The sequence below is a fragment of the Hydra viridissima genome, unplaced genomic scaffold (assembly GCF_058129835.1).
Source record: "Hydra viridissima isolate aposymbiotic clone 2 unplaced genomic scaffold, HvirCarnegie_v1 scaffold_6, whole genome shotgun sequence".
NCBI lineage: Eukaryota > Metazoa > Cnidaria > Hydrozoa > Anthoathecata > Hydridae > Hydra > Hydra viridissima.
The window spans coordinates 3506365-3528508 of record NW_028324305.1 but is presented as its reverse complement, the minus strand read 5'-3'; the positions used below and the strand labels follow the sequence as shown (position 1 = coordinate 3528508).

The 22144-nt window shown below is 30.2% G+C and overlaps 1 protein-coding gene and 2 pseudogenes across 1 annotated transcript; all 3 read left to right on the top strand.

Moving 5' to 3' along the window:
- The first annotated feature begins 8412 nt into the window (after positions 1-8412).
- On the top strand, positions 8413-17195 carry LOC149886668 (uncharacterized). The gene is made up of 4 exons (XM_090090648.1): positions 8413-8659; positions 8813-9075; positions 15435-15653; positions 15817-17195. Exons 3-4 carry the CDS (start codon positions 15616-15618, stop codon positions 16271-16273), a joined length of 495 nt encoding a protein of 164 aa, XP_089946774.1. The 5' UTR covers positions 8413-8659; positions 8813-9075; positions 15435-15615; the 3' UTR covers positions 16274-17195.
- Positions 11452-14235, top strand: LOC149886670 (uncharacterized; annotated as a pseudogene).
- LOC149886669 (uncharacterized) lies at positions 14566-15604 on the top strand (annotated as a pseudogene).
- Positions 17196-22144: the final 4949 nt, after the last annotated feature.

Here is a 22144-nt window from a genome sequence, read left to right as displayed (position 1 = left end):
AGAATACAGTGGATAAAAAAGTATGCAAGTTATAAACAAATTAGTAAAATTAAGCTGATACAATTACTATACTTATTATAAACTAGGGGTGGTAGTTAAGATAAGTTTTAGTCTAACTAAAATTAGCAGACTAAATTTTTAGCGTAACTAAAATTAGTCGACTAACTTTTTAGTCAAACTAATATTGGTTGACTAAAACAAGATTTAGTGCTAAAAAAAACTGAATAACCTATACTATAAAATTATGTGAATATAATATGAGTTATGACAAATAAATTAATTTAAAGTCATTCATAAAAATTTATTGTTTTTTAAGAAATTAAAAAAAACTTAATACAACTTGTGACAATTAGGCAATAAAAATGTTTTGTTTGTACCTAGCATTGCCCCAAATTTTCTTTTTTTGACTTAAATAAAACTGCTTTGTTAGCAGAATAACTCCGTCAAAAGCAGCTGTTATTTTATACCGAAAACATAATTAGTTATTAGCATTTTAATAATAATTTTTAAAAGAAAAACAAAATTTAGAGTTGAACAAGATATATATTCAAACAAGATATTTATTCAATTACACAATATAGAAATAATAAAAAATATTAAATGCCTAACTGTTTATTGCCTTATTGTTGTCACTGTAAATATCTGCGTTTTTATGAGTGTTGATAAAACAAATTATGTATTATTACCTCAAAAAATCATTGCAGGTATTATATAATGGAAATCTGAAAATGCTTCTGCACATAATACACCTTTCAAAAACATGGCACCATTTTTTTTTATAAATTGATTTCACATGTATTTTATAATTTGTAATTCACTTTAAATAGAAATTGAAAAAATCCAGATCTGAACCGCTTTTCATTGAAAATTAAAACAAATACTTAATAATAATGGGTGACTAATTAGATAAGTTTTACTACAAAATTCCGAGTGTCTATGCCGCAAACCTTTCTCCAAAAACCTGAAAAACACTGAAAATCGAACTTTGAAATAGATGCCTTGCAGATAAAAATTGTAACTTACAGCAATTTGTAATTAAAAACATGGCGCTCAAAACACTTCACAACTAACGCATAACAAGATTTTAAAAAGTGTTTTTTTGGGTAGCAGTAATAATATATTTTTCGACTAAATTTAGTTAGACTAAAAAGTTAGTTGACTATTATAAGTTACGTTAAAATGTCAATCGACTAATTTTAGTTAGACTAAAAAGTTAGTCGGCTAATTTTAATTAGACTAAAAAGTTAGTCGACTAGTTTTAGTTAGGCTAAAATGTCATTCGACTAAATTTAGCTGGACTAAATTCTTAGTCGGCTAACTTTAGTTTGACTGAAATGTTATTCGACTAAATTTAGTTAGACTAAAAAGTTAGTCGACTAAATTTAGCCACTACTTTTTTAGTTTAGTCAGTCACAATTTTTAGTTTTGGTCACAACACTATTACAAACAGTGATTAATATTTTTTGCATAAAAGTAAGTTGTTTTAGATTTATTTTTATATAGAATTTTTTTTTGGTGCTGCTCCGTATGCTGGTTAGAACAGATCCAGGTCACCAAACCTCTTTTGTATCTTATTATCAAGAAAGTTTGACAAACTGATTTTATTATTACACTCTATTCATTTAATGTAAAACTTCACTGGATATTGTTACCTTTTCAACAAATAAACAGCAGTTTGATGGATGTGTTAATGGAAGAGCGCTTTCTTTTAAAATGTCTCTTTCAGGGGGAATTTACAAATTTATTAACGCAAAGTTTGATAGAAGGGATGAAGATGTGACCATTTTAAACAGACGTCCTCGTCATTTATATAATCACAGTGTTTTGTCAAATTTTAAAAATAGACCGTGGAATAAAACCTAAAAAATGGAGAAGGAAAAGGGAGTTACTGATTATCGATATCCTTGTGCGTCTTGGTTATACGTAGGATGTTTTCTATAATATGTAAGCGTTGCGATATTATCATAGGCTTTCCTTTTCATCTTTAAAATATGCAGTATATTAAGACATATTGAAATTAAAGGGATTTCTTGTTGCACAGCTGCAAGAAACCCCTGTAATTTGACTTATGTTTGTTATAATTAAAAGTATTATAATTATACCTAGAAATGAATAAGAATATTAATAATACAAATTTTCAATAACTACAGAAGCAAAAGTCTAACTTTCAGCACGCTCTGATAAAACCTTGCAATGATAAAAAAATGAAACAACATAAAAATGAAACAAATCGAATTGTTTTTCGGATTAAGTTTGCAAGATCGGATGGGACTAATATTTCAGATTATTTATCGAAGTTAAAATTTTATGGTCCATGGGTTATTAAAAAAAATATTTTTTAAATAATTCCATGTATTCTACCAATTTAGCTAGGGTAGAACAAATATTTAGTAATCAATTTGCTACTACTTTGAATGTAGGGGAAAACCTCAATGAATGGGACAGTTTTTGCAAAATGCTTTTTAAACGTAAATAAAATTGTTTAACATATATATTTAAATATGTTTGATAACCACCAACTCTTGCTCAATGATATAGTAAAACAAAAAAATTGGATTTGCATTTGGCTATTGGAAAAAAGAGAGTTTTTTTGGAGCATGATTTTTGTCCCATTCATTAAGTATGTCTCATTGAATGGGACAAACATAAAAGAATTTAAAATAAACGTATTCAATTCAATCATTTTTCAAATTAGTTTATTAATTGTAAATGTAGTTAAATATATAGATACATACATAAAGACCACACAAAAAATATTTTTAACTTTAAACATTTTAACTCTAATTAAATTTCAATCAAAGCAGAACTTTCTCATTTTAGAATATTATATTTAGTTATTTTTATTTAAGTAAAATATTGCAGTATAAAAGTGTGTAAATAATACCCATTACCCATGGGGATAAAAGTAAGGGACTGCAGCATCCCTCTGCTGAGCTGTAAATAATACTTTGTTAAATTCATTCAATAGGTAGTATTTTGTCCCATTCAATATGCGCATCACTTTATCCAAAAATGATTAGTCACACCAAAAACATCATTAATTAAGCTTGAATGTTTTACTCACTGTAGTACTAGAGACTGCTATCTATTTAAGCATGGAATTTTATTTTCCATAACTTCAAAAATTGCTGCAAAATCAGAAAAAAAAAAAACGCTTTTAAAAATTACTTTTTACATTTGAAAACACAATAACATCCATTGTCATTATGGTCATAGAGCAATAGGATGGATGAGACGATGCTTCTATAAGAATCTGAGTTTGTCCCATTCAATAATCGTCCCATTCATTAAGGTTCTCCCCTTTATAATTTTATACTTATTGCCTGACAATACTTTGTTCTTTAGTCCTTTTTATTAAAAATATGGATATTTTGTTCGACATACTGAATTCTTCTAAACCAAAAGCAGATAAAAAAACACGTTTTGCTTTAACTCTAAATGATAAGTTTATACAACAGCTCGAAGATTTGAGAGTTTGGTTCTTAAGGTGGCATTTTTGTGATGCTAACAGTCAAAAAAGTATATCTAGTCATTTGGTTTTAGATGTCACTATTTCTAATATTGTTTGTCTGACAAACAAATTGTTTTATGAGGGTTTCTTTTATGTTTTTACAGCTCAGTTTAATCATGACTTTGTAGAGAACTTTTTTGCATTAATACGAAGTAATGGAGGTTGGAATGACAGACCAAAAACAATGCAAATCATGTCAGCTTACCAAAATGTGTTAGCGCTCCCTTTAATAGAACAACCTAGTTCTAACAGTAATTGTCTCCCAGAGTAAGACTTTTCTGGTGCAGTTACAATCGACTTAATAACCAATATAGTTATTGAGAACCATATCTCTACAAATAAACAAGTGATTTTCAAACACCCATCTGCATTATTTAAAAAAAAAATTAGTACCTCGTATATTACGAAATGTTTCAAGTGATTTAGTTTTCTCACACTCAGTTAAAGAAGTTTTTAAACCAATTGCTGATTACTTCATGAAGAAAGTTCCAATTTGTCAAAAACGTATTCAAGTTCTTTCAAGTTTGTGACACCAAGTGAAAGTAATTTTTTTAATACTGATTCTTTTTTACAAAACTTGCTTCATGAAATGGAAAATTTTATTAACTAAAAGAAAATTTTATACAACAAATTTATTGAAATAATAAAAAGTAATTTCAATTTTACATATATTTGTATTGAACGTGTTGATGATCACTTTCATTTGAAAGAAAGTCTAATTAGAAACTTTGTTTATATGAGAATATGTTATTTTATGTTTATGAGAATATGTTGTTTTTTGTTTATATGAGAATATGTTATTTTATAGGTTTTAAAATCGAGATATGGCACTACGGAACAAAACATGTTAAAAAAAGTCGGCTCGTATTATCTATGCTTAATTTTATAAAAAAATTATTATATTAAAAAAATATTACAAAAGTATATTAAAGTGTGATTAATGCAAAAGTTGATATATTTCATTAAGTTGCGTTTTATCAAGAATACCGACTTTACGAAATCGGAACGCTTCACGAATGTGACGAGAACGTAAAACGATGGCTCCGCGCAAAATCGGACTATCTGCAATCTCCGCTAAAAACAAAATTGATCTATCTGCAATCTCCGCGTAAAACAAAATTGGACTATCTGCATTTTCCGCCAGCTTTATTTTTAAACTATCTGCATTCTCCGGGCGTTCAAAGTTTTTATTGCATGAAATTATGCGCCTTGTCAAAATTTGATTTCACTACAAATGGCAGATCTGATGATAAAAGTTGTTAATAAGAAGACAGTAATTGCATTATTTTCCATCTATTCCTGAGATATAAATCTGCTTAAGTTTTAACACAAAGTTTCACTTGCCACATTTGATTTTTTTTAGAAGTAATTTTTTTAAATAGTTATATGACATATGGTATGTTAATGCAAATGAAAAATTTGCAATATTTTTAGAACATCATTTTAGCAGCTAAAATAAGAACAGTCTGCATCTACTTTAATCTCAAGTCTGAACTTAGTAAGCGTATACACATCGTGAATTGATCAAAGTGTAGCTGATCGCAAAACCAATTTTATGTATTCAAATTTAATTTGAAATTAAGTGATAAGTATGAAGTTAAGTTAGCGGCCCATAAGCCTCGTAACCCAGTTTTACGAGGCTTATGGGCCGCTAACTTAACTTCATACTTATCACTTGAAACTTCATAATATGAAGTTAAGTTGGCGGCCCAACTTAAAAAATTATGAAAAATACAGATACTGTGTTTTGACGTTGTACAGCTGAGTTGCAGTTGGCGTTTTGATTTCGTGAAGTCGGTATTATTTGGTTTCGAAAGCATCCCAAAATGCTTTGTGCCTAAAGTTACACTATTTATCGAAAGTTTGGCATTCGTTAAGACTTTTAAATGGGGACTGACTGAAAATAAAAAAGAAATCCAATATTTCTATGACGCGCTCATAATGCAAATAAAACTTTTTTGGACCGCACCATTTGATAGTAACGTAAGTTAAAATGAAATTGATTCGTAAATATTTTTCGGATTATTTATCCGAACATCAAAAAGAATTCACAAAATAAAAATTCTTTAGTAGTTTGTAAATTAACTTTCGGATTATGATTTGTAAAATATTTAACAACTGGACTGTTATAATCCGCAAAATAAGTAAGATTGACTTTTTGAAGATTTCACGAACTAAATCGCCGGTGCCTAGTGACAACCAATCCCTCTCTCTCCGAATCTCTTTATCTAAATGAAAAGAATAACTATGGACTTATAAGAGATGGACGTGCAACGATATTGTTTATTTTGTGAACCATGCTCGTTGCGTATTGTTACAAATCTTTTGTTTTAACAATAGAAATCAAATTATATTAAAGTTTGTCGGATTTGTCGAGAGTTTTTGGTCTCGTCTAGCCAGTCACATCAACTTAAAGTATATAGCAATAAAATTAAGCTTAAAACTTGGTTCTATTGCAGTTAAAGGTAAAAGCAATAGAACCAAGTAATATGCTTAATTTTATATAGCTAGACATTCTTAATACTTTAAGAAATAACACTGATGGTAATATAGAAATTGAGATCATTTACTTAACTACTTTAGTACATTTATAACTAGAGATGTAATAAATAATACAAAATATCAACTAGTTTTGTAGCTACCTAAAGCACAATGGTTTCGTGTCCAGGGAACTACTCCATCTACTATATTGCTGTGGACTTCCAGTTTATGAATATTATAGAATTTTCTATTTTTATGTTTAACAACAGAATTATATACTGTTAAGGATAAGTAACTTATACATGAACGTAAATACAATAAACAAAAAAGTAATTTATCACAGTATTAAAGAGTTTAGCAAAGCCAATTTATGGCAAACTGCAAGAACAACTAAGATTTAATATTAAAATAACATGATTTACCAGCTATATATAAACTAATTTTTATTTGACAAAAACAAATGGGTTGTTATGTCTTTTTTATGACAAATGAAAAAATATATGATATATGAAAGACGAAAACATGAAATATCTAGCCGCATTTTGCAAGATAATTATAAATTTGAACAACTTTTTAAAAAGGTTTTGCACTATCAAAAGAATTATAAAAAAGCCCATTAGAAAATAAACCTACTAAAAAAATAATCTATAGAAGAATATATATTATGGAGCTTATAGAGTTGTCGAGGCAAAATATGGCGACATATCGGAAAAAATACTAAAAAAATTCACAAAATTAAGGTGAATGAGGGATCAAGGAGTTGAATGAAACCAGATCTTGGCAAAAAAGTTTATTTAAGTTTTTATATATTTTGCCATACTTTTTTTAGCCATTTTAAAATTAGCCTTACAGGTCCATTTTATTATTGACGGGCTTTGTTTACACGATAAAAGTTCCCAAATTTACAAATGTTCATCTTGGAAAAATGATGAAAATCTGTTCGTGCTGACAATTAATTACCTTTACCTTGGTGTAGTTTGTTGAGTAATTTGTCAACGCGTGAAGTAGTTTTATCAATGATATATTAAAAATAACTAGATGTCTAACTTCCGCGTATTTTTTAAAGCAAAAATCGGCCATTATGGGGGGCAAATTTAACAAATCAAAAGCTTCGTACTTGTTTTGTTTTGATAAATAGCGTAAAGATTTTGCCCCCCATAATGGCCGATTTTTGCTTCACTTTTTCTCATACCGATTTACGGCAGTTAGACATCTAGTTATTCTTAATATATCATTGAGTTTTATTCTGAACTGCCTTATTAAACAAATGTTATAAAAGTTTAATCCAATACCACGTGAACAGAGTTTCTGTTTTAAATCTGTGAGCAGCCATTTTAATAGATTTTTTTGCTGACGGGTGAAAATTTAGAGGTTGTCGGAAACTTGCATGGCTCGCTGATTTCTGCGGCCTCTCTGATGTGAAACAATGAGTTGCACGTCCGTCTCTTATAGGTCCATGGAATGACCAATCAAACAAAACTATTCTTTTAAAACTAATCTAGATTTTTCCGGAATTTTCGTTCTTGATTTAATAAAGCATATTTTTTTTTTTAAGTATTAAAGCAGTAATAAGAATTAATTCCTGCAAGTCGCAATTTCTTCGGTTCGAAAAAACCTTATAAAGACCTTATAATTTTTTTTATTTTTCAATTTTTAAAAGTGATTTGTTTAAGAGTTATCAAATTTGCAAAAGTTATTTAATTGCACATCAGTAAATGGATCGTTGTAAATGCATAGGACACGGCAATGATCAAAAGAACGAATCAATTTATAAAGGTATTGTAGAAAAACTCATCGTAATTGGAGATGATTTAAATGCCCGTGTAAAACGGGAAAAATATATCTTCACTGTGAAAGTTGCTGTTGTCCTCGGCGCAGGCATTTTTGCATATTGGTGGACAAAACCCTAGCCTCCTGTATTTCTTTTTTTTTAATATGAACAAACGATAAATGTTTTGCAGTACTGAAAATTATTTATGAGATATTTTATTTATTTTAAAACTAATTTATAGTTTTGTAAGCATTCGTTTTGGTAATCCTTTAGTTAAGCGGCGTAAAATAAATACATCCTTTCGCTTTTTCAGCACTTACGGAGGAGATAGTTTTTGTTTTAATTAAAACAAAAGAAAGAAAACTTTACATAATTACATAGCATAATTAACTTTAATTAAATTAAATTTAAAACTGCAAATAATTATAACTTTTCTGTTTAAACTTTACTAGCTTTACAAATTTCTTAAGAATCAAAGATAAAAAATTATTCATTATTTTGTTTTAATTTCATTTTCCAATAAAGTATCTAGTTTTTGATTACTTTTAATAAACTAAAACAAAAGTCTTAAGAATATATTGTTTTGATTTGGTCATGCGCCAAAGATATAAAAACGATTCACTGTTTTCAGCATTTATTTCTTGTTTATATCGTCAAAATCCTCTCTAAATGCAGTTTTTTTTGTCATTCTCTTACGGTAAGACAGCAATACACATAATAAATTTACTTGCAAAATATTGTGGTGCTTTTATTTCTTGTTATGTTTTACTATTCATTTTTTTATCTACGGGCGAGAGTGATTTATTCAGACGTATTTGTAACAACAACAAAAAAGCGAAAGGATGTATTTATTTTACGCCGCTTAACTGAAGGATTACCTTAGTTTTTAGAATTATGTAAGCAAGTTTAAGTAAACAATTTTAATTTATGATTATTTTTCAAGATTTTATGAGTGTGAAGTAATATGTATATTAACAAGGCTAATGACAATTTTTTTTGGATGTTTTCACCTGAATTTATTGTATAACTAGTTTAATTTTCTCTCAAAGATAGCGTTTAAAAAATAGCGAAAAAGAGGGATGGTTGAAGCCCTGCTGAAACTGAATACATATTCTCAAAGAGAGATTGCCAAAAAATTTGGTCTCAGTCAGAAAGCAGTTGATACTATCAAGAAAAGACTTGAAGAAGGTCTGAAATCACCTTTAAAATGCTCAACCTCTGGCTAGAAATTATCAATTATAGCTCGTGCAAAGTGAGAGTTGTTAAAGAAGTGAAGAAAAAAACCAGAAAATGACCAGCAAGCAGTTTTAAGGTAAATGAAGCAAAGTAAACAGAATTAGGCTGTTGCCTTTTTTTTATTTATAGCTAGTCTGTTGTATATTGTATATGCTTTATATATAAACTTTTACTCTTTGCTAATTATTTAAAGCCTAGACCTACTTAAGCTAAATTGACTACTGGGCCAGATCATAATATTTCAACCAATTTCAAGAAAACTTAGTGGGGTATCATCTCTGATTTTCCTGATTTTTACATATCATTATCTACATGATGTAAATAGGATAAATGTGCAATTTTAGAGTTCAAAGTGCAATGGTTTAGAAATTATAGTCTTATAAACTCTCTCAAATAGCCTCCCGTCGGTTTCTCGAATGGTAAAAATAGACAACATTAAAGCCTTACAACACTTTTCTAACTTTTAACAAGTGGCTCATTTTTTTCTAGAACTATTTTCTGGATATTTCTGTCTTAAAAATAGTGGCTTTCATTAGCTTGTATCATGTTAGAAAGAAACTATAGCCTCCTCAACTTTGGAAAAATTCTGAAAAATGCTAAAAAAAGGCAAAATGAAGTTAATAGTAGCATTCTTCTATTCATCAGCAAGTCCTTAAATGTTAGTTTCTTGATCAGCTACAGTTGTCTGGCCTAAATATAAGCAGCTTGTTACATTTTAGATATCAGTTATATCTAAAAATATATTGTCCACTTGACTAAAAAGTCATATTTTCAGTCATTCGGGGATAAATCGTAACTTTTTTTAACACTTTGTATTGATCTGATGTTAGCAGCAAATAAGGCCATTAGATCCAACTATATAAAAATGTAAACATTACAAACTTGTCATGTTCACAACAAAAATGGCAGCATTTTTTAATAACCCTATTTTTCTATTATCAGGGTTGAATAGCGTTATTGGAAAACAGTGCCCCTCCAACCTGCCTCCTGGCCCTAGTAAGGGATGTAACCTATCATAAGTCATTTCTTATAAAGAAAAAAGATATGGTTGGTTACTTTCTCCCTGATCTGGTCTTTACACTGGACACGGGCATAACTAAAGGAGTAATAACTATATAGAGCCCTGCATTAATATACAAATGTGATACTCAAAAAAAAATTAAGTTAATCCTAAAATTGCGAACTACTCTTTATTATGTTGATTTTTTTGTAGTTGATTGAATTGCTAATAATTCAAAACAAAAGTCGGACAATAGATTTATAAATTAGAAGTAGAACAAGACTAATCAAGGCATTATAATATTGTTTTGATGTTTTGTTCAAAGAAATAATTTTTTTTTACTTAGTATAAATGAGTTTCAATTTTTTGTGTGAATCTTAATCATTTATTTAAAAATGCAATAGTTCTATAAAATATACCTTTTTACAAATGTAAATATGTAAGTATTGGTAACTCAAAATAACTTACCTTGATATTTTTCTGGTCAATAAACTTTGTCATTTCAGTTTATTTCCATTTTTTTCATTACAATATTTGTTTTTGTCTCTATTTGTTGGATATTATATATATATATATATATATATATATATATATATATATATATATATATATATATATATATATATATATATATATATATATATATATATATATATATATATATATATATATATATATATAAAATTGAATCAAAATGTTATTAAACCTACTTCTCCTTTATAGCTTCATATAAAATTATGTAGAAGAAGGTTCAGTAATAGTTCATTCTAATTAAATTTATTAGATAAACATTAATACTTGTTCTATTGGTATTGAACTTAAGTTAGATTGTCATAAAAATACCTACTGCAGTCAGAAAAATTAAATGAAGATAAATACCTGCTGACCTTAAGAACTGGAATAAAAAATGTTCATCTGCATACAATTTGCACTCACCATAGGTTTCAATGTATTAATTACTATTCAACATGCCATAAATCATGTTGTTACCCTTTCTCAATCCATTCAAAGATTGTTAAAGGAAACCTGATAACTGTCACTATGGAGCATAATCAACTGAACTCTAACTTTATTCCTGGGGAATAAAATGTTTTGGTTGTGTGAGAAAAATCATGAGCCTTGAAGAAGTTGACAATGGACATAACCCAGATTACATATTACTTGATAACTTTGTCATACAAGTTGATACTACAAATCCTTGTCTTATTAAATTTGGTGTGTCTCCTATTTAAAGATCATCCAGCATGAGTATGCTACAAATAGACAACAATATAAAAAAGAAAGTTAAATTGCTAAATAAATCATTGAATGCATCTGAACAAGATAAGCTACAAATTAGTAAGCTTAAAAGTTACATTTTTTCTTTTTAGATTTTATTGTAGAACAGCTTAAACAAAAGTTTCATAATGATATCAATATTTCACAAAATATAAAATTGCTTGCTTAAGTTACTTTCCATTGCACAGTTCAGGAAGCAATAAATGAATTTAAAACAACTCAAAATATGGTGAAGCAAGCTAGAGCTTTGCAAGATGTTAAAGGAGTCCTTGGTTAGAAATCAACAAACATAAGATATCCTTAAAAATTGACTACTGAAGTTGCAAATGAAATTGTCAACTTTTATGAGGGTGATTATAACAGCAGGTTTTTGCCAGGAGCAATGGATTATATCAGCATAAAGACAGTTGATGGTAGACAGCGCATTCAGAAGCGACTCATACTATGCAATCTTTCAGAACTTTACCAGAAATGGTAAGAATCAAAATCCACGGTTTGAAAATTTTGACTTTTTTGCTGACTAAATATCCCGAAATTGCCCTTTTGAGGTTTGATTCCATATATATTGGGGACTCCAAAATAATAAGTTTTAAAATCCAAGGGAGATATTTAGCTTCGCATTTATTTATTTTTTGGATACTTTACAAATATTTATTAGCACAAATAGATTGTTTTTTTACCATACTCTAAGGATTGCGACACAACCAAGTCCCTTTGGACAGTCATTTAGAATATTCTCTATAAATAATCATTAGTAATTTCTACAGAAGTAATTCCCTCCGGACCAATATTTGTCCCACTCTCATCAGACAATCACATTGATTGCAAAACTAAATAAAATAATAAGGCATAGGTATTGAAATGATTGTTATTTTTAGCTATTTTTAGAAAAAATAAAAATGCCTACACTTTTCAAAGACCATGATGAATGCAGAAGGACAGTGTGTGTTATTTGTATGAAGAAAAGTGACAGAGAAATTTCAAAACATTTCATTTCGGAGATTCATCGCTTGATTTCATCAGATGTAAATTTTCAGGATGAGAGAGTGGAACTTGGAATTTGTGTTACATGCTGTTGCAACCTGAAAAAATTGGGTGATGGAGCTAATGCCTTAAAGTCAATACAACTCAACAGTTTTGATTCCATTGTTGTGAAGCCATTAATAAGACTTACAACATGTTGTGATTGCATCATCTGTCAAATTGCGAAGGTGAAAGGCAAAGAAAAGCATCTATTTGAAAAGGATCTTGCATCAAAATTTTTGCAAGAAGAAAGAAATTCAGTTGAAAAATGATGCACAAAATGCTTGTCTATCATTTCTCATGGAATTTCTCTTATGAGAAATGACAGTGATACAACTCCGCGTGCAAGCTTATATCAATTTGCATTGGAAGATTCTGTGGGCGCAGAACAAATTGCTTAATTTGTCATTGCATTGAAAGAAGTATCTCCGGGCAGAACAGTTTGTATTGGTCAAGCTCATGGCCAACCTCTTCCGACAAGAAAAGGTTAGTCATTTTATTTTTTTGTACATTCTGAGCAATACAATTTATATGTGAAGTAACTGATTTATTTTTCTTTGTTAAGGAACATCTGCAGCTCATTCACTCTTTCAAGACCCTTTGACAACAAAAAACATGGTTGATATTCAGCAGAGTACTGGGCTTTCAAACAATAAAATCAGAAAGCTTGGATCTTTTCTAAACCAAATTAGTCCAGTTCGCCTTCTTGAGCCAAATTTTCAACAGAAAATTGCATCAGCAGGATCTATTCAAAAAGATTTCAGGTTTCATTCTAATGAGGTTCGTGACATGTTCATTGTATCAATTTAAAAACCCTAAAGGAAAACATCACAGTTTCAAAAGATTTGATGACCTCGGACACTGTGAAACTTTGTCTTGATGGTGGAGAGTCCTTTTTCAAAGCCAGTTTGAGTCTAATTTCTGAACACCAAACAGAGCAACAAACTCCAGTAAAAAAGTCAATTAAGTTGGCTTCAAGTAAAAATTTTAAAAGCACAGGTGTCAAAAAGCAACTAATTGTATCAATCTCTGAAACACCTCTGAAACATTTGGCAATATCAAACTGATTTTGAACCTAATGCAAGTTAATGGATTAATTGACAAATTGATTCTGTCATGTGAGATGAAACTTGCAAATATTATCTGTAGAATTCAGTCTCACAGTAACAAGCATCCTTGCTGCTGGTGCAACATTGAGTCAACAAATTTAAACAACAAAAGCCAACTCAGAACAATCAGAGAGCAACATCAAAAGTTTAATTTATCTGGTGCTGATCTAAAGAAATCAAAAAAATTCAAGAATGCTGTTCATCCACCAATACTTCGATTCCCAGATGAAAAGCTAATCTTAGAAGCTATTCCTCCAATAGAACTTCATTTGCTTCTTGGCGTTGTTAACCATCTTATTAAGCACTTGGTTTAACTTTTGCCAAAAACAAAAGAATGGTTAACTTTAATACATATACCATTACAGCCGTACCATGGAGGTCACTTCAATGCCAATGATATCATTAAGTTGCTGAAAAAAATTGACACTCTGAAGCAGATAACCATGGCTGATAAGGCATTTGAAGCATCATCCATCTGCCATGTTCTACATTTGTTTCTCCAAGTTGTTAATTTTTGTTTTGGATGCTCACTCTCTTCAGACTTTGAGAAAAAAGTTCAAGAGTTTAAGAGCAATTATCTAAAGTTGACTGTTTCTGTCATACCAAAAGTTCATGCTGTCTTTTACAATGTCCACAATTTCTAAAGCACAATAAAACTGGTCTTGGAATTTACAGTGAACAAGCAACAGAGACATTCCATTCAAGTTTCAAGCCTCAACGGCAAAGATTCAAAAGGATTATGTCTCATCCAGATTATTCCAAACAGCTGTTGAATTGTGTTGTTGATTACAATAGCAAAAAATTTTAAGAAGCACAAAAGGGTACAGCGAAGATATTTGTCATAATTAAATTTAGAAAGATTGTGAATAATAGTTTTACATATTTATTGTGTACTTTTTTATTGTTATCTATTTACTTTTTTATAGCAATATAATAAAATATATATTAAAATTATTTGAGCTAATTTAGGCTTTACAATTCCAAAACAAAGTATTTGAGTAAGTGAGAAAATTCAGTAATTTCCAAGCTAAATATCTCCCTTGGATTTTAATCCAGGATTTTAAAATTTATTGTTTCGGAGTCCCTAATATATATAGAATCAACCCTCAAAAGGGCAATTTTGTGGTATTTAGTCGGCAAAAAAGTCAAAATTTTCAAACTGTGAATCCAACCGTATAGTAAAGGTCAGACTGAAATCATTTGCTCTATTAAGGCCACAACATTGAAATGTTGCAGGAAAATCTGGCACACACACAGTCTGTGTTTGTATTGACCATCAAAATCCAAATCTTATGGTTAAATCATTAAAAAGTGAATTAAAGTCGAAAGATCTGATGGCTTTAGCTGTATGTTCAATAGATAATAGACCATGTATGTTTCATGGTTGTGAGAAGTGTCCTGGAAAAAAGAGAATTGAAAAAAAGTTAAATGAACTGGTAGGAGATTCAGCAAATGAAATAACTTATAAGCAATAGTTAAAGAGTGATAGATTCTCCTTAGAAACATTAGTTAAAAGTCCTGATGAGTTTCTAGAAGAGTTAACAGACATGTTATTTAACCTCACCAAACATCTTTATGTCAGTAAATCCCAGACATGCTTTTTAAAGCAGCTCAAAGAAAATATGAAGCTAATTGAATGTATCATGCAAATGGATTTTACTGAAAATTTTTCATTTATTATACAAGATGAAGTTCAGCCATCCTATTTTTCCTAAAAGCAAGCAACTCTCTATCCATTTGTCATATATGTGCGATCTTTAAATGGAAACCAATCACCAGAAAGCAAATGCTATTGTATTATATCTGATAATCTAATTAAAAATACTGAGGCAGTTTTCAGATAAATTTCCAAGCAGCTAGTGTAAAAATAGGTTAAAATTTTATATCACAATATTTTTAAAAAATTTTGATTAACAATTACCTATTCTAACCAAAATGTTTTTAGCCCTTGAAATGATGTTTTTGAAAGTGGATACAAAATTGATAATGATTAACTGAATAGGTTTTTTTCTTTTTGTATTTTAGGTTTAATTTGAAGAACCTGTGTCTTCATGAAAAAGACTAAGGACTAAAAGCAGAGTGGCACTTTTTCGGGACTGCACATGGAGAAAGTGCATGTGATGGAATAGGCGATACAGTGAAAAGAGTTATTCATAACCTATCCTTTCAAAAGCCAATTAGCACTCAAAATTTGACACTGAGGGACATGTTTTTAGTTGCTAAAGAAAAATTTAAAAACATCAGGTATAAAACATTCTATTGTCAATGTGTATCTTTATTTGAGTTATGATACAAGTTATTATGTTTAGTTATAAGTCAAACAGTATAGAAAAGGATTCCTTAAAACAAAAACTTACTAAATACACATTTTGAAAAAGAATTATGATTTATGTTAACTTTTCTTCAGATTTTTCTACATTTCTGAAACCGAAACAGCTGCTATTACACATGAAGTGCTTGCTAAACGATTTGAGAATGTTCCTGCTATCAAAGGAACTCGCTCATATTATTACATCTCACCTCAATCATGCTGCTTAAAAGCTTATGTAACATCGTTTGACACTTTTCACATGCTTGGAGATACTTGCGTTAATACACAAAAATCGATGAAAACTGATATCAAAACTAATGATTGGTTATTAGTGAATTATTTTGGTGAATTCTTTCCTGGAAAATTAACTGATCTTAAAGGTGACATGGTTTGTGTTCGCTGTTTACAAAAAGCAGGAAATTATTTCAAGTATCCAACAACCACAGATATGCATCTGTATCCAGTTAGTGACATTATTGCCACATTACATGAGCCTGAGCTCAAAAACACTAGAGGGTTTTACTCTTATCACATTAAAAAAAAGACGAAATGAATTATCATATATAATTATTTTCAACTACACTATTATAAGGGAGTATACAAGAATCTTGAAAAAAAGATAGCTATGTTTTTGACACAAATAACAATGCTGGGCTAGAAATGGTTTTTGTAGCAATTATATAAAATTTTGTCAAACAAATTACAGATAGTGGGTTACAACCCTCACATAGGCCAGGAGGCAGGTTGGAGGGGCACTGTTTTCCAACAACGCTATTCAACCCTGATAATAGAAAAATAGGGTTATTAAAAAAATGCTGCCGTTTTTGTTTTGAATATGACAAGTTTATAATATTTTACATTGTCGACGGAGTTTAAAAATGCTTCAAATAACTTCAAAATTCTAATGATGGTCTTGACTTTGCTAATATAAGATTCGTCATGTATCAATTTTTTTCAGTTCTGAGTCAGATATGTCACTATCAGGTCAAAGTATTTGCTACATGGCTGGAAGAAGCGCTTTTATTGATTCCAGTTGGGCTAAGTCTGAATTCCAGCGCGTCAGATAGTTCTGTATCAATTTAGTTATTGTCATTTTAAGGGCTTTTGCGTTGTTGACAAAATCATTTGTCCTCTTCCTTGAGTTGTGAAAATATTTTACCAAACCCGTCATCTTCTTGTGAAGTTGATTCCATTGTGAACATATGTACATTTTCCTACACTGCTCTTTTGCAGCTGGTGAACCCGCGACAATCAGTGGATTTTGTGGTCGATTCACCACATGTTGGTATCAATGTCACTATTTGTTTTTGATCCCTTTTTGAATGTTTGCAGCGCCGTCTGTAACAATTGTGATCCACCTCACTGTTTTCAGATTCTACTCTATTTCGTGAACCATATAGGGGTTTCTCTTTATTTTTTAAAATAGTCATAAGTAAATAAAAACCGTTAAAATAAGCATAAATAAAAATATAAAAGTATATATATATATATATATATATATATATATATATATATATATATATATATATATATATATATATATATATATATATATATATATATATGTATATATATATGTATATATGTATATATACAGTATTGGACAAAGCATTTGCAACCAACATCGAACAATGCTAAAAAGTGTTCCTAATTTTATGTCTTAAAATCGAAACGAACTATACTACCACAGCAAGCAGTTCAGGAGTCTGGAGTCATAGCATGCCATGACATGAGCAATCTGCTGACAGGTGACAGCACACAGGCAGAATTTCGTTGACAAGTGCCATTTTGCAGCGGACAAAACAAGTGCAACTTTTTTGGTTTTTTTCATTTTCTTAAGTCTGGTCCGTGTCAACGTCACGGAAGTTTTTTAATAATTAAAGGAAGTATCCAGAAGTTTCCAAAAGCATGCAGAAGCATCCAGAAGTTTCCAGAAGAAGCATCTTGAAGCATCCAGTAGCATCCAGAAATATTCAGAAACATTCAGAAGCATCCACACGCATTCAGAAGCTTCCAAAAGCATCGAAAAAAAGCATCTAGAATCTTCCAGAACAGGTTCACACAGGTTCATTTTACTATATAAGAGACATGTAAATCGACATGTAATTCAGTCAGTATATGGAAGTCAATCAGTCAGTATTATCAAGACAGTTTATCGAAGTGAGTTTTATCAAAGTGTTTTATCGAAGAACATCAATACAAGAAGTGAAATACAACAAGTGTTTCATTACATCAATTCCTTCCACATCCAACCAAGACGTTGTGTTCCACAGAGCATTATTGCATCATCACAAGGTAAATGTAACACGGTAAGCCTTGAGAAGCGTGATTATTTATTTTTATTATTTTTATGACTTCAAGTGCAAAAATGGCTCCCGACAGTCTTGGATTGGAACTAAGAAAGAAAATTATTGGCGATTACGTAAGTGGAATGTCACAAAAAAGTATTTGTGATAATTATCGCGTGAAAAAATGGACCGTATCAAGACTATGTTCCAAATATCGTTCTACAGAAAAGTTGGCAGCAGATAAAAAAGGTGGAAGACCGCGTTCCACCACTTCTAGAGAGGATTCTATGATCGTCAGGTCCGTCAAGAAGGATCCCTGGATATCATCAGTCGAGATACAAAAGCAATTAGAGCTGCCTGTATCGGACCAAACAATCAGACGACGTGCTGTTGAAGCCGGATTGTTTTCTCGACGCCCTGCAAAGAAACCGCTGATTTCACTAAAAAACCAGAAAAAAAGACTCCTGTTTGCTACATCTCATATTGACTGAAATGTGCAGAAATGGCGAACTGTCCTGTTCAGCGATGAATCGAAGTTCAACATCATTGGGAGCGATGGCATTTGCCGTGTACGTCGACCGGCCGGAAAACGCCTCGATTTTCGTTACTGCCATAAGACCGTGAAGCATGGTGGAGGCAATGTAATGGTCTGGGGGTGTTTTTCTGCTAACGGTCTAGGTCCAATACATCGAAGCGATGGAATAATAAAGCGTTTCATGTATAAAAATATCCTGAAAGATGTTATGTTACCTCATGCTGAACGGAATATGCCAATAAAATGGGTTTTTCAGCAAGACAACGATCCGAAACACACTGCAAAAGTAGTCAAGCAGTGGTTTCAAGACAAGCACCTATCGGTGATGGATTGGCCGCCTCAATCTCCGGATCTCAACCCTATCGAGAACCTGTGGGAGATCGTCAACCGCAGAATTAATCGTGAAGGTGTTCGTAATAAGGATCAACTGTTTGAACAAATCCAAAAGGCCTGGGCAGCGATTCCACAAAGTTTAATTGATCACCTGATCGAATCTATGCCTCGAAGATGCAAGGCTCTGATCGGCAACAAGGGATTCGCCACGAAATATTGATAGCGAAATACAGCTTGGTCAACATTTTGTCGAGTTGCACTTGTTTTGTCCAGAAAGAAATCAACTTTTTTTTAATACTTTTGATTAATTTATTAATTTTCATGTACAAATAATGAACTTTGTGATGAATAAAACTTGAAGAACTTTGTCTCTAAACAGTTACATAGTTATTTCTCTAAATTGAAAAAATGCAGCACTTTTATATAAAGAAACTAAATTAGCATTATTTGGTTGCAAATGTTTTGTCCAATACTGTATATATATATATATATATATATATATATATATATATATATATATATATATATATATATATATATATATATATATATATATATATAGCCATTAAAAAAGTAAAAATATGAAAATAAAGTTTATATAAGGCCGCCGAAAGGGGAAGGGGGAAAAGATGGGGAAGATTCCCGGGGCCTCGTGTGTCTACAAATTTTTTTTTAGAGTAATTTTTAAAAGATTTAATAACTTTCATTTTTAATTTTCAATGACCAGAGCACGCTTCTATTGGTTCTGGGTAAATAATTGATCATGATGAGGGCCTCATTAGACTACTTCTCCAGGGCCCGATGTTTCTTTCGGTGGCTATGGACACATTAATACATACATACATACATACATGCATACATACATACATACATACATACATACATACATACATACATACATACATACATACATACATACATACATACATACATACATACATACATATAGTTTTATAGGAAGGATTTAAAATAATCATAATAAGAATGAAAAAATGTATATAAAACTATTTTACATATTTTGTTATTAAAAAAAAAGCACGAGATATCCGATTTTATTACCTGACTTGCGATTAGTTCCGAAATACGGGTAGTTCCGATGACCGGTTAACAAAAGCGGGTAGCGTACGAAATAAAAAAGTAAATGAATTAAATAAAATAAATTTTTACTTATATATTTAAAAGGTGAAAGCGCAATCTTTAAAAAAAACTGTTAAGAGTTGATTATTAATTCCAGTATCAATTTTTAGAAACTATTACTTACATAGGTTAGGTGGAATTAATACTTACTTGGAGTATTAGTCCCACCTACTTTGTAATTTTTAATTCATGTAAGAATTAAATTTTAGTTAAAATTTAATACTTACACGGAACTAATAAGTAGAAATAAATGTGATATTAAAAGAATTAAAATAAAGTTAAATGTAAAAAAACGCAGTAAAAAAAAAAAGCAATAAAAAAAATTAATGAACGAAAATACCCGCGACAATTTCGGTACGAGAATCGGGTAATGTTATTACCCGAATTATCGGGTAGTCTTATAACCCGAATACCGGATTATCGGTTAATTTTATTACCCTATTTTCGGGTACTTATACGGGTATTATTCGGGCAGTTTAAGTCGGGTAATACACGACCTGAATGCTGGGATGTCGGGTAAGTAAAGTTATTAAAATTACCCGTCTACGGGTACTCGCGGGTATTCGGTCAGGTTTTTGCTCCCGACGGCCAAGTGAATGCCATTCTGAAAAAAAAAACATTTTCATTTTTCTGTGGCCAGGTAAATTACCTGATATGAATTCAATTGAAAATTTGTGCGTGATTGTCAAATTGAGCATTGCCCACTATAAGTCAATAGGCAAAATCACTCTTTTTGAGGCACCAGTCAACGTGTGGGAACATGATGTTGAAATCAAAGAAATATGCCCAAAACCTAAAATTGGCCATGTTGAACTAAAGCAAAAGTCACATCAACAAAATATTAGATTTGGGCAGCAGAATGTACTTAATAATTAATTTGAAATGAATTTCTTATTATCTGCCTTTTAAAGTAACGGTTCTAATAAGTTTCACAACACTGTGTATGTATGTATGTATGTATGTATGTATGTATGTATGTATGTATGTATGTATGTATGTATGTATGTATGTATGTATGTATGTATGTATGTATGTATGTATGTATGTATGTATGTATGTATGTATGTATGTATGTATGTATGTATGTATGTATGTATGTATGTATGTATGTATGTATGTATGTATGTATGTATGTATGTATGTATGTATGTATGTATGTATGTAAATGAAATTGATTCGTAAATACTTTTCGGATTAATAATCCGAACATCAAAGAGAATTTACAAAATAAAAATTCCTTATTAGTGTGTAAATTAGTTTTCGGATTACAATATGCAAAATATTTAATGACTGGGCGGTTATAATCCACAAATCAAGCCGGATTGACTTTTTGAGGATTTCATTAAGCATCTGCGTAATCGTTATCGAAATATTGAAACTAACCGATACTTTTTACTATGATGGGTTTCGATATGAATTGGTATGATCCGATATAATTCGATAAGATTCCGATATAATTTTGTTTGGGTTACGATATACACTATATGATTATCGCTTTTGGCGATAAATATCGCATAATTTATCGTTAAAGAATGTATAAAAATATATTTTGAGTTTTGATATGGTTCGATATGTTCCGATACAATATCGTTTGGTTTTCGAATCTTTTCGATATTTTACCATATTTTGTATTCGATATAACTAAATGTTAAATTGTTTTATATTAGATATTTTACAATATTTTGTATTCGATAGACTAAATGTTAAGTAAAGTTATTTAGCTATATATTTTCTTAACTTATTGATTAAAATATTGATAAAAATTAAAAATCGTCAATTTTTTAACGCCATTTTTTAGATCAAGCTGTTAAAAACGGCTCAGACGGTTAGGACAACGATTCAACTGTTAATTTTTTTAAACAAACAGTTGAAAAAATAAAAAGTATTCCAAATTATTTTTCATTTTTTAAAAAAAGAGAAGGTTTTTTTCTTTAAATAGTTATAACAGTTGTAATTAATTCAATTAAAGTTCAGGAAAGTCCACTTTTTTTAATAATAATAAATACATATTATGTAATTAAAATATAATCTTGCGGAGATATTGCCGCTGATTGCTACGAATGGAAACTTTCAACTTCGGTATCAGTTTCGACCGAAACCGAATCTGAACTTTCTGGTTCAACAACCTTTT

Excerpts from the sequence above, each read along its gene's own strand:
- LOC149886668 (XM_090090648.1), top strand. The coding sequence starts at position 15,616 with ATGTTTTTAGTTGCTAAAGAAAAATTTAAAAACATCAG. Across the intron at positions 15,654-15,816 it reads GAAAAATTTAAAAACATCAG|ATTTTTCTACATTTCTGAAA; the intron begins GTATAAAACATT and ends ACTTTTCTTCAG.